This window comes from Salvelinus sp. IW2-2015, linkage group LG4p, assembly GCF_002910315.2.
Source record: "Salvelinus sp. IW2-2015 linkage group LG4p, ASM291031v2, whole genome shotgun sequence".
Lineage (NCBI taxonomy): Eukaryota > Metazoa > Chordata > Actinopteri > Salmoniformes > Salmonidae > Salvelinus > Salvelinus sp. IW2-2015.
The window spans coordinates 15,724,588-15,737,441 of record NC_036841.1 but is presented as its reverse complement, the minus strand read 5'-3'; the positions used below and the strand labels follow the sequence as shown (position 1 = coordinate 15,737,441).

At 46.1% G+C, this 12,854-nt stretch overlaps 1 protein-coding gene across 1 annotated transcript in view; it reads left to right on the top strand.

Annotated features, from left to right (window-relative positions):
• Positions 1-361: 361 nt before the first annotated feature.
• LOC111960587 (mitogen-activated protein kinase kinase kinase 10-like) overlaps positions 362-12,854 on the top strand; it is a 32,370-nt gene continuing 19,877 nt past the window's right edge. The window contains 1 exon segment of the mRNA XM_070438347.1: positions 362-3,459. Within this exon segment, the coding sequence (XP_070294448.1) occupies positions 2,460-3,459 (1,000 nt within the window). The 5' untranslated portion in view covers positions 362-2,459.

The following is a 12,854-nucleotide window of genomic DNA, read 5'->3' as shown; positions in this document are numbered from 1 at the left end:
AGCGCACATGGCACACACATGCTACACATTGTTGTACACACACCATGAAAAACTATTTCAACCCACTGATCCACAAAGCATCAGCCTAATGACCTAGGTTAACTGACAATGACCAGTATAGGCTGTTGTTGTACAGTCAATCAATGCCTTAACTTTAAAGGTTACCCATAAAAATAAGTCTTACAGATAGACTATTTTAAACCCTGATTTGTTATAATCAAAATGAAGCAAAAGTTAATTTGGTCGTCCAAGCTATGTCCAAAATTATGAGATATAAAAGCATATGTGGATGTAGGCTACTCAAGAAACTACACTACCCAGAATACAACGGCATATTCCACCCCCAGTCCAGCCGGTGTATTTGGATACAAAGTCAGCCTAGAGACTGACAGCTCCGTCTAGAAATGGCACGTCTTTTGGAGAAAAAAGCGATTTGATTGTGAAGGACAAGTGGCCAACCGACTGACCCAGATGAGCAAGGACTCCAAGACTATTCATTTTGTTGAATTGGATTATGGGATCTGATGGTGGATATTTGGATGCGATCACACGCCCATGCGACAATGTCAATGGATGTTGTGATGAACAGTGGCCAGGCTTTTTTTCCGTAAATATTTGAATATTTCATATTTGGTTTATTTGAACCAGAAGACGAGACGCAATATACACATAAAGACAGGATTCTAATTCAATTTTGCACTAAAAGGAAGGATTAGGCTTTTATTAGACCCGTTACATTATTATTATTATTGTTGTTATTATTATTGCCTCGAGGATGGTGCATCTGTCTACCAAAGCCAAAGAAAACACGTTACTGTAGAGGATTAATCGCCTTGTCTTTATCACGTCAACTCGGATCAGAGATACACAAATATTTGCAATTGGAATTACAGTCAAATGCTTTCACAAAACATATAATGTATTATTCTCTGACATAGCGTGTGAAGGTGTCGAAAAGCGAGCAGGTGCGGGACCTTTGATCACAAATAACTGAAATGTGCAACATTGTGTCCATATAACTAGACATGGCTATTGCTTATGATTACAAATGTATCAGATGTTATGAATGAGCATCGTTTTATAGCCTACAAAATGAACGCGAGATAATTATGGCTAAAACAGACTGTTCTGTACACATTGTATGTATTTGTTTCTGTCGCGAGAACTCGCGCATTCGTGAATGCTCACTGTATCGTGTTTATTGAAACGTTACAGTGCGCAGAACTTAGGCCGGACAATGTAACAAGACGAAGGATCAATCATTGATGTTCGCTGACTACAAAGGTGCAAAATGTACAGTCACTCCATGATGTTTGCCTGAATACTGTCCGCCGTAATTCCCCATCTAAAAATGGAGGAGTAGGCTTTTTAAGAACATTAAACGGGCGTATACGTTTTTCGATGTAGGCGTGCAGGATTTAGACGAGGCAGCAGCAAAGTAGGGAAATATTTCAATCGTTATTTCAACGAAATACGACGTCAAGACAAGTGTCTTTCATCGCTGTTAAAAAGCCAATGACCCTGTAATAACGAGATGTCAGACAAGCGATATTCTTCTGCGCTGTGCTTGATTGGAAATAACAACGATCCTTGCTCAGAGGATGTTAAACTATACAGATGAAACTATTTTGAATACAAATGTTTTGTTACATGTGGTGCAATTGATTTATAAATAGCCGATTTAGATGTGTGATCTCCTTTAACTGTCGTGTAGCTTCCTCACTGTTTTTGGCCTCTCATAATCCTCAGGGAGAGGAGTTTGCCTCTTTAAATCTCTGTGTCAGGATCTGTTCTCAATGAGGCGAAATGAAGTGCAGCGTTGGCCATGAATTTATTCATCAGGGCAAAAAATTCAAGGTAATAAATATGGTCAGACACCAGAATAAACTTTTGTGGTCAACTCAGACCATCCAGCTCTTGCTGAGTCTTGAGAGGGATACAGTAAATACAATCTGTAGTCTAATATGAAATAGCAATAGATGCTTTGAGGATCATAAGTCCCCCACAGCCCCACTACAGTAGTCGTAAAAGCAGTGTTGGATGTTACAGAGACCCATGTTCAGGTCCTGAGCATGCTCTCCTGAGCAGCACAAAGCTATCCCATCCACAAGAACCTCATCTCACAGTACTGAAGAGGGAACACATGGTCTACTTTGGGATTTTCCCAGGCCAGCCTTGACTCTCTGGTAGCTTTCTAGAACATACATGGGAGAATAATCAGTAGCCTCTCTCAGGGATAGCCATGGGTCACCCCAAAGTGAACTCGTAGGTATACATGTTAAATACACACTGCATTATACATGGTAATACAGACTGCTACACACACATGATTGGTGACAGGAACTGGAACTACCCCAGTGAACGGGGACGGTGATGGGACAGTGGAGCTTTGGCCTGCCTGTCCACTGATCTGTCACTCCTCTGGTTAAGGAGGCCTGGATTCGACTGATGGGCCCTGCATGGATTTTGTGCGTGAGTTGACAGAGGGCAGGCCCACACCGCTGACCAGCAGCCGGGCAGCCATGGACCCGTATGCCAGAGCGAGCAGCACAGCAGCCCCCCTGCCCTGCACCAACTGTGGGGGCTGCTGCGACCCTCCTCCCCCTGGCCTCGTGCTCGCTGGTCCCCTTGGCCCCCCTTATGGCCCCCCTCTCTCCTCCATGCCCCCGCACATGACCCCCGCTCCCCCGGTGTGTGCTGCTACAGCTGTCCAGTCTGAGAATGGCAGCAGCTGGAACTCCTCCTCTGGTTCTTCAGACTCCCACCCTGGCCACCAGGGCGGCTCTACCACCTCCAACCCCTACTGGACGGCCGTGTTTGACTACGAGGCCACGGCAGACGAGGAGCTGACCCTGCGGCGCGGGGACCTCCTGGAGGTCCTCTCCAAGGACTCCAAAGTGTCCGGGGACGAGGGCTGGTGGACGGGCAAGATCCAAGACAAGGTGGGCATCTTCCCATGCAACTACGTTACTCGGAGGGACGCTGGCAGCTACCCGCAGCTAACCCCAGGAGGGCTGGTGGCGGGTGGGGTGCCTGAGGGGTGCCCCCTGGAGATCGACTTCACGGAGCTGGTGCTGGAGGAGGTGATCGGGGCGGGGGGGTTTGGGAAGGTGTATAGGGGGATGTGGCAAGGGGAGGAGGTGGCAGTTAAAGCTGCCAGGCAGGACCCTGACGAGGACATTAGCGCCACAGCTGAAAGCGTACGACAAGAGGCCAGGCTTTTCTGGATGCTCAGACACCCCAACATCATCAACCTGATAGGGGTGTGCCTGCGGGAGCCCAACCTCTGCCTGGTGATGGAGTACGCCCGCGGGGGGGCCCTGAACAGAGCCCTAGCTGGGAAGAAGGTACCCCCCAGGGTGCTGGTGAACTGGGCCGTGCAGATCGCCACGGGGATGGACTACCTGCACAATCAGACCTTTGTACCGGTTATACACAGAGACCTCAAGTCGAGCAACAGTGAGTACACCAACACTCGTTTCCCACTCCAGTCTGCAATCGCAAAGATATCGTTTCTGACCCATTCGCTCCAAATGAGTAATTTCCTATTTCATGTAAAATATAAAACATTTGGGGGGAAATCACACTCAGAATTTGAATGTGTTAATTCTTTCCGTTGGTTTGTTTGCATGTTGAATCAGCCAGTCATACACAGTTGATTGCCTCATAGGCCATAGACAGACTGTATTATTGCCTATTTTAGTCCCAGTCTCCAGTTAAGGGCAGTATAGTATATGAAATGAATTTAACAGAGGATGGATGAGTGGACACTTACAGAATGTACAGTACAATACATACTGTTAACCCTTGTGTTGGTGGGTTCATTTAAGTGTTGTGTGGATGAAATGAAATAGAGAGGTTGTCTGTTTGACACACAGACAGTTGAGTTGAGGATGACAGGGTAAGACCAGCCCTGGAGAGCTGGCTCTCTCTGCCATCTTTCCCCTGTCATTTATTCCCTCCTCCTCCGATCCTCTCCTCTCATCCTCCTCTTTCTACCACCCCTCCTCAAGGAGAGCAGATCTGCTCTGCAACTCGCCAAGCTATTTTTGGTCCTTTGTGCTACTTGCTGTTTAAAGTCACAGTTGTTGGTGTATTGGGGGGGGGGGGGATAGACTGTGTGTTTGTGTGTGTTAGTGTGTGTGTGTGTGTGTACGTGGGCCTCTCTCTGTGTGTGTGACGTGAGTATGGGGGGTGGGGTGTAGAGATACGAGTTGAGGCTACAGGATGCTGAGTCCAGAGATCTTTGAAGGCGAGAGACGATCTGGAGGGCCTGTAGCTTAAAAACACCCGGCTCACAGATCTTCCATAATGTTCCTAATCTCTCCCTGGTTTGTGAAGCTGTGATGTAGAGAGAGCCGCCATATGAAAAGCTGCCCCTCCCTCAGTAGCTGTAATGATAGGGATCAGATGGGTATTGGAGGGCGAAGCCTTGGCAACAACACAGAGCTGCCTTCACGACACTGTGTTGTGTTGAGTCATCCAGCTGTCAGCATCCCTGCGCAAATGTCAATTCCTTCACTCGGAATTATTCCGTGTGAAAAGATGATTTCAAAGGAGGGTCTCCATCTGCCAAGCCGTCTCATTTCTCTGCGTCCCGTTTAAAAAAAATGCTAAAGTATTCAGGTATGTGATCAGACGGTGACGTAAAGATGAACGTTTACATCACCTCGGTGAAGCCCGGAGGGAGAGATGAAGAGAGAGGAGAAAGGAAAGGAAGAGAGAGAGAGAGAGGGAAGGAAGGAAGGAAGCAAAAGAGATGGCGAGAGAGGAGAGGTCACAAAGACAAGGGAGGACAGAGAGGGAGAAGAAATATAGAGAAATAGAAGGTGAGAGAGATTGGGGGAGGTAGAAGGAGAGGGATAGAGAGAGAGAGAGAGAGAGAGGGGGATAAACAGTGGTTCATCTTAGTTTAGGGTTACACCTCAGCTCATTGTCCAGGTGTACAGGTCTCAGATATCCTCTTCAAACCGCCGCCCGTTTGGCATCACTGCGGTTACGGAGAAGCTTTAGGCCCCACAGCTTCTGTTTCTTCCCCACCAATCTGGCTGGCCCTCAAACCTCTCCTCTTCCCACTCACTGTATTTGTAGTGTGTGTGTTTGTGTGTGTTTTTGCCTTTCTCTCCGTGTTGTTGTTTGCAAGGCTGAGGCTAGAGTAGTGAGCCTGACTGTCTAACTGGGATAATCTGATTACGGTGACCTCCTTAGAGTGATGTGACAGCGGGTGTTTGTGGGTTGGCAGGTCGCTGTCCCGTGTTCCCCTTTAGCCGTACCTGTCACACTGATCCAGAATCAGCCCACTCTCTCAGTGGCGCACAATCCTCCTTGGGTCATATGATTCAGGGCAAGAGTGTGCTGGCTCTCATGCCAGCAGCAAAATCTAAATAAATATGAATATAACTGTTATAACAGTTTATAAGCACACATAGTAGGAGGACTCAGAGAAGTGAACAATCACGTCATTAACAACACATTTCTCAAAAACATGGCCCTAGTTGAAAAACTAGTTGAAAAACATTTGACCAAGTTGAAATCCAACCTGCCCTAGATAATGGGTCTTCAGAAAGAGGTCTTGGAAACTCTACCCTGGGATGGTTAACGTGTCTGCTGCCACTGCATTGAGTTGTACAGTATATGGGCATGACTCAGCATCGGGTAAGAAAATACTGTACCACTGATCACCTGGCTACTGTAACACACATAGAAATATAATCGATAGAACAGACCTCCCCATTCAAATCAATGATGCTATAATGGGTGGACTAGCAGCGGGTTAGAGGTTCTAAGCCCTTTCTATAGATTATATTTCTATGGTCAGATAGACCCCTCTATACTGCAGAGGTAGGTGCGTTAAATAACCTATGTTCTGTTCTGTTAATTACTGATGTCCCCTTTATGAATGAAGTACCCGTGGTGATGTGCAGTGTTGCTCTAAGTTATTCTTGTACTAACTAGATTTATTAAATGTGAAGCTCCAGTTCACTTCCTTGTATTTGGAGTCTTTCTTATTATATAAATGAGTAATAAGAGCTAAGACACAACAACCTACATGACTGTGTCCCAATAATCTTACTGTATACAGATATATACAGTTGAAGTCGGAAGTTTACATACACTTAGGTTGGAGTCATTAAAACTAGTTTTTCAACCACTCCACAAATTTCTTGTTAACAAACTATAGTTTTGGCAAGTCGGTTAGGACATCTACTTTGTGCATGACACAAGTAATTTTTCCAACAATTGTTTACAGACAGAGTATTCCCCTTTAACTCACTGTATCACAATTTCAGTGGGTCAGAAGTTTACATACACTAAGTTGACTGTGCCTTTAAACAGCTTGGAAAATTCCAGAAAATGATGTCATGGCTTTACTTCTGATAGGCGGGCAGAGGGCAGAGAGATGGGAATAAACTGGCAGACAGGATAGTGGGGAAAAGAGGGTTGAGAATAGCGAGGGCAATAAAAGGGGAAGATGGTTGGAGGAAAATGGAGTGAGACGGGCAGAAGGACTTAATGGCGTGAGAAAGAGAAGTAAGTCGAACGAAAAGGGTGAAGGAGTGAAAAGAGATGAGACTGGTGAGACAGCTTTTTTTTTAAATCTTGTGCTGGTAGGATATTCGTCCAATGTCTTGATGTCCCTCATAGTCTTTTCTGTCTGTCAATATTCCTGCTTCTGACACCTCTACGAAAGAGAAAACCATATTATCAGTCAGAACACGAGACCCATCTCGACACAAACACTTACACTGGGCTTAACAAGTACAGTTATACAGCACTGCTCTTATACTGTTGTACAGTACCATAGCCGGCGTGGTCCATTAGGTCTTAGGGAAGCATTTTCCTATAAGTCAATTAATTAGTTGCCAAAATTAGTCGTTCTAAATTAGTCGCTATTCTACTGCGGTCTACTACAGAAAACTATTAAGGATTCAAAATAGGCTTCTAAAGCATGGTATTTGGCACAGAGGCCTCAATAGCTTCTTTAAAAAAGTGGATTGTTCTCTGTCGCATTGCCTTACAGTCGGCAAGGAAAGACAGCGTGCACCATTTATGGGCAAGGCGTGCTGCAGGCAAAATCACCAATAATCGTTACCGAGTTACACAGTCAGTGAAAACTAACATAGGCTCCAACCAGTCCATATCGGCAATATTTCAAAAACATCGCAGGAAACGATACGTTTGGAACGGCAAATGGCTTCACCGTGCTGTAAAGAGACGCCAATGATTTTTTAGCCTATTTTTTAGCTAATTAATGATTACAGAAATCTACTCATCACATGACATAAGTCTTCCAAATATGCGTTGATTTAGCAGGTACACTTTATTATAAAGGTGCATTTTTTGGGGGGTGAAAATTCGCCTCCCCAAACTTGAAACTCACCCGCTTCCTATGTATGGTAATTCACAGAATACCGGTAGCACGAACATCAGCAAAATGGATGCTGCAGACCCACTGTATCGCAGCCAGAATGCTGCACTTGTCTGCTTGGATATTGGAGGTTTACCTAGTCGGCTCCCATGTCATTGATACCCTGGTTGGCGCCATTCGTATAACACAGGCCATTTGGGTTCTAATCCTGAAGCCATGCAGTGGCACAGTTTCACCACCTGAGGCATTCACTTTGTCTCCACACAAAGGGCAACACTGGCACAGGATTCGTTGTGAACCAGGCGAGCCTGGCTCACATAAAGGATGGAGGTATTGAGACTGCTTTTCCTCCAAAGCATGTGGAGTAAGGGAACTGCATCATATTGTACACAATTGGGTTTAGAATTCAAGTCGTTTTATTTCACCACCTCCGCTCAAACATATAGGTAGTGAAATTGACATTGTTTAACCGAAGAAAAGACACCTGCTTAGCATTTGGGCCGATCCGTTTGAACCTTCCGGTACCGTCTATTTTGAGATAGAAACATCCGACACCAGGAAATCCATATACATTTGCCTGGACTGAGAGGTCTAGTCTTAGATCCGCCAAGCTCTGTAACGGAGCAGGGTCAACACGCTGACACTCAGAAGCACAAGCATTTCGCTACACTCGCATTAACATCTGCTAACCATGTGTATGTGACAAATAAAATTTGATTGAATTTGATTTGCCACAACAAACACAGTCCGATGTTTCATTCCACCGGTATATTAGCCTTTACTGTCCTTACTTCTATAACAGCCTGTCTTTTTATACCTTTGTAGGTCGACACGCAGTTCGAGTGGTTGGTTCCCGTGTGGCCTCATCTAGGTAGAGAATGGTGTTAGCAATGCCAGGTTGTGGGTTTGATTCCCACAGGGGACCAGTACAGTAAAAAGTATGAAAATGTATGTGTGTAAGTCGCTCTGGATAAGAGCTCTGCTAAATGACTAAAACGTAGTTCTAGTATATTGTACTGTATTTGTACCCTGTTGAGGCCTACTCTACACTGCATTACGCAGTCCCCTGCTTATGCACTTCCATGGGGCCGCAGGAAGTTCGCTTTGCTTGTCAGTCGATATTCATGTACACCCTCTCAGCCTAGCTAGGCCACTGTCTCACGGACAGGACACAGGCAAAACATGAGCAGGATCCGTTTCTGACCAGTAATATGTGACGTCCAAGCGTAACCATAACACATGGATGATAACATTCTCTTGTTTTCAAAGAGTACACACAGTATAGCACAGTGTGTCCTCTACTGTTACTATGGTTGGTCAGAACTCTGACTCAGGGGACACACAGTGCAAGGCCCCCTTCTCTCAGCCCCCCCCCCCCAGTCCCCCCCAGTCCCCTGGGCCCTAGGCCCAGTGCTAGCGGTGGCCAGCAAGCAATGCCACTGCCTTCTAACAGCAGCGCCACACACAGCCTGGTCCAATGTGCAATTTGTGCCAGCTTTCTGGCATGAGCGTGCGAGCATCTGTACGTTGGCATGCATTCGTACGTGCGTGCGTCCTGTGTGCAGCGTGCGCTCTCTGTTTGTTGCTCGTTGTCCGCGTGAGGCTGGCAGAGGGAGGCTGGGTGCCATTGTTGCCCTGTAAACTGGGTACAGTACAGTATGTAATGTTGGCATCTCGGGAATGTTATGAATGCAGGGAAATGAGCACACTAGAGTATGTACCTGAATACATGCCAAATTCTCCTCACATCATTGAATGAGCGGAAACTCTAGAGAAGGCCATGGGGTTGGGAAGCTGTGTAGTGTGACCTGTGGTCCTCCATGGCTCATCATCTCTATCTGTTTATTGACCTTGGTAGACAGTACCAGTGTGTGTGTGTGTGTGGTGTGTGTGTGGTGTGTGTGGGTGTGTGTTGTGTGTGTGTGTGTGTGTGTGTGTGTGTGTGTTGTGTGTGTGGTGTGTGTGTGTGTGTGTGTTGTGTTGTGTGTGTGTGTGTGTGTGGTGTTGTGGTGTGTGTGTGTGTGTGTGTGTGTGTGTTGCAATCTGACTGACCATTGATCGGTGTCATTTCACCTCCCACACTGAGCTATTCTACTTCCCCTGCTATCCCTCTTCCCTCTCTCTATCCCTCTCCACTCTCTATCCCCTCTATCTCTCTCCCACTCTCTATCCTCTCACTCTAATCCTCTCCCACTCTACTCCCTCTACTCCTCCATCCTCTATCTCCTCTATCTCTCTCCCACTCTCTATCTCCCACTCTCTTCCCTCTCCCACTCTCTATCTCTATCTCTCTCCACTCTCTATCCCTCTATCTCTCTCCCACTCTCTATCCCTCTATCCCTCTCCCACGCTCTAATCCCTCTATCTCTCTCCACCCTCTATCTCTCTACCCTCTACTCTCCTACTCCCTCTATCTCTCTCCCACCTCTACTATCCCTCTCCCAGTTTCTATCCTCTCTATCCCTCTCCCACTGTGTGCTATTCTATCCCTCTATCCCTCTCGGGCACTCTCTATCCTCTCTCTCTCTCTCTCTATCCCTCTAATACTCTCTATCTCTATGGTTGATTGGTGAGGTGTTTTGGGTTGGGAACATAGCGAGTGTGGAGTAGAAGAGCGGTACTGAAGAGGAACTGTACGACGTTGATTCTGTAGAACACTCTGACGCATCGCCCAATTGACCCCATCACCCACTCACTTCTCCATCCTGTATCCCTCCTCCCCCACCTAGCCACGCAGGGCCTACTCTATCAAGTTTCAACCACATTCCCTCCCTACCTCATTCTCTCTATTCATGGGCCCGTACCCAGTCCTGCCTATGTACAGGTCTGCGAGTCGACGGGTCACTCCCTCCGTCTTCTGCGTCCTCCGTCCTGCGCGCCCCCTTCACCTCGATAGACTCCTTTCATTGTGAGCCCAGCTCTGTCTTGGCTGTTTGAGAAGGGGTCATGTTGCTGCACTCCAGTGAGTGTTCCCTGCCCTAGCATAGCGAGCACCACCGTCGTCCTCTGTCCCACTCCACACACACACACACACACACACACACACACACACACCACACAACCCACACACCCACACAACCACACACACAACCAGACACACACACACAACACACACACACACACACACACCACACAAACACACACACAACACACACACACCACAACACATGTAATACAAAGACATGCGTGCGCAAACACACTATCTGTACAGCACTTTGAGATATCAGCTGATGTAAGAAGGGCTATATAAATTGATTTGATTTGATGACTACCTGTGATACATTCAGTGAGGAACGGAGGATGCATTTCGAAAGCATCAGACAGGGCCCTTGATTGATTCATTCATTGGTTGAATCAGGTTGTTCTGGTGCTGCGACAATATTTTCCGACTCCTGCCATGACGATGAATCAAGTCAATCTGTGATGGCTCTTCTAGCAGCAACGTCCCTCTTTCGTGTTTGGGAGAAGCCAGAAAGACAGGCTACTCAGAGAGAGTCCAGCCCTAGTTATCCACTGACCGCTCCATAGGCTAGCCTATCTCTGATAGGGATTAGTACTACTGCTAGCCATAACGCCTAACATTTCCTAAACAAACACACATTTCAAACGCTTTTCAGTGGCACGCCATGCACTAATCCTAAGTAGCAATATGGGACATGTTATTCTATCATAACTGAAGGAACCTAAATGTAAGATGATGATAACTCAACATTTCGGTCCAACTCCATCTAACCGAGTAAATATCCAAGTTACTAGTTCCTGTAATAAGTGCTGATTATCCAGGGGGGGGGGAGGGTTGGGGGAGGGGGGGAACGATTAATAAACTGGACATGCCAGCTTGCAGACACAGGCCTCACTATTCAGGTGACTGTTGACGTTCAACTTGCTTTCCATTTGAAGTGACAGCACTCAAACACAGAACAGGTAACGTCAACCACCACCACCCATCTTTACGATGCTATATACAGTATAACAGCCTCTTGTTCAGTACTTAATTCTCAAACAGCTGTCACAAAAACTCCACAACAGAGGCTCCAACATGGGTTTTAATGGTATTTCCTGGTTCTTTCCTTCTTATCGACTCCTCTATAAAAGGACTTGATTGTGAATCCTCATTGTATCTGTCCAGTCCTTTCACCTATCAGTGGTTGCTGGGTCATGGGACAGAAGCAACCATACAGTTGAAGTCGGGAAGTTACATACACCTTAGCCAAATACATTTAAACTCAGGTTTTCACAATTCCTGACATTTAATCCTCGTAAAAATTAGTTATTTTAAGAATGTGAAATGTCAGAATAATAGTAGAGAGAATTATTTATTTCAGCTTTTAATATCTTTCATCACTTTCCCGGTGGGTCAGAAGTTTACATACACTCAATTAGTATTTGGTAGCATGCCTTTAAATTGTTTAACTGGGTCAAATGTTTCGGGTAGCCTTCCACAAGCTTCCCACAAAAGTTGGGTGAATTTGGCCTATTCCTCCTGACAGAGCTGGTGTAACTGAGTCAGGTTTGTAGCCTCCTTGCTCGCACACGCTTTTTCAGTTCTGCCCACAAATTTTCTATGGATGAGGTCAGGGCTTTGTGATGGCCACTCCAATACCTTGACTTTGTTGTCCTTAAGCCATTTTGCCACAACTTTGTAAGTATGCTTGAGGTCATTGTCCATTTGGAAGACCCTTGCGACCAAGCTTTAACTTCCTGACTGATGTCTTGAGATGTGCTTCAATATATCCACATAATTTTCCTGCCTCATGATGCCATCTATTTTGTGAAGTGCACCAGTCCTCCTGAAGCAATGCACCCCCACAACATGATGCTGCCAACCCTGTGCTTCACGGTTGGGATGGTGTTCTTCGGCTTGCAAGCCTCCCCTTTTTCTCCAAACATAACGATGGTCATTATGGCCAAACAGTTCTATTTTTGTTTCATCAGACCAGGAGACATTTCTCCAAAAAGTACGATCTTGTCTCCATGTGCAGTTGCAAACCTGTAGTCTGGCTTTTTTTATGGTGGGTTTTGGAGCAGTGGTGCTTCTTCCATGCTGAGCCGGCCTTCAGGTTATGTCTATATAGGACTCGTTTTTCTGTGGATAATAGATACTTTTGTACCTGTTACCTCCAACATCTTCACAAGGTCTTTGCTATTGTTCTGGGATTGATTTGCACTTTTGCACCAAAGTACGTTCATCTCTAGGAGACAGAACGCGTTCCTTCCTGAGTGGTATGACGGCTGCGTGGTCCCATGGTGTTTATACTTGGGTACTATTGTTTGTACAGATGAACGTGGTACCTTCAGGCGTTGGAAATTGCTCCCAAGGATGAACCAGACTTGGTGGAGGTCTACAGTTTTTTTTCTGAGGTCTTGGTTGATTTCTTTTGATTTTCCATGTCAAGCAAAGAGGCACTGAGTTTGAAGGTAGGCCTTGAAAATACCTCCACAGGTACACTCCAATTGACTCAAAAATGTCAATTAGCCTATCAGA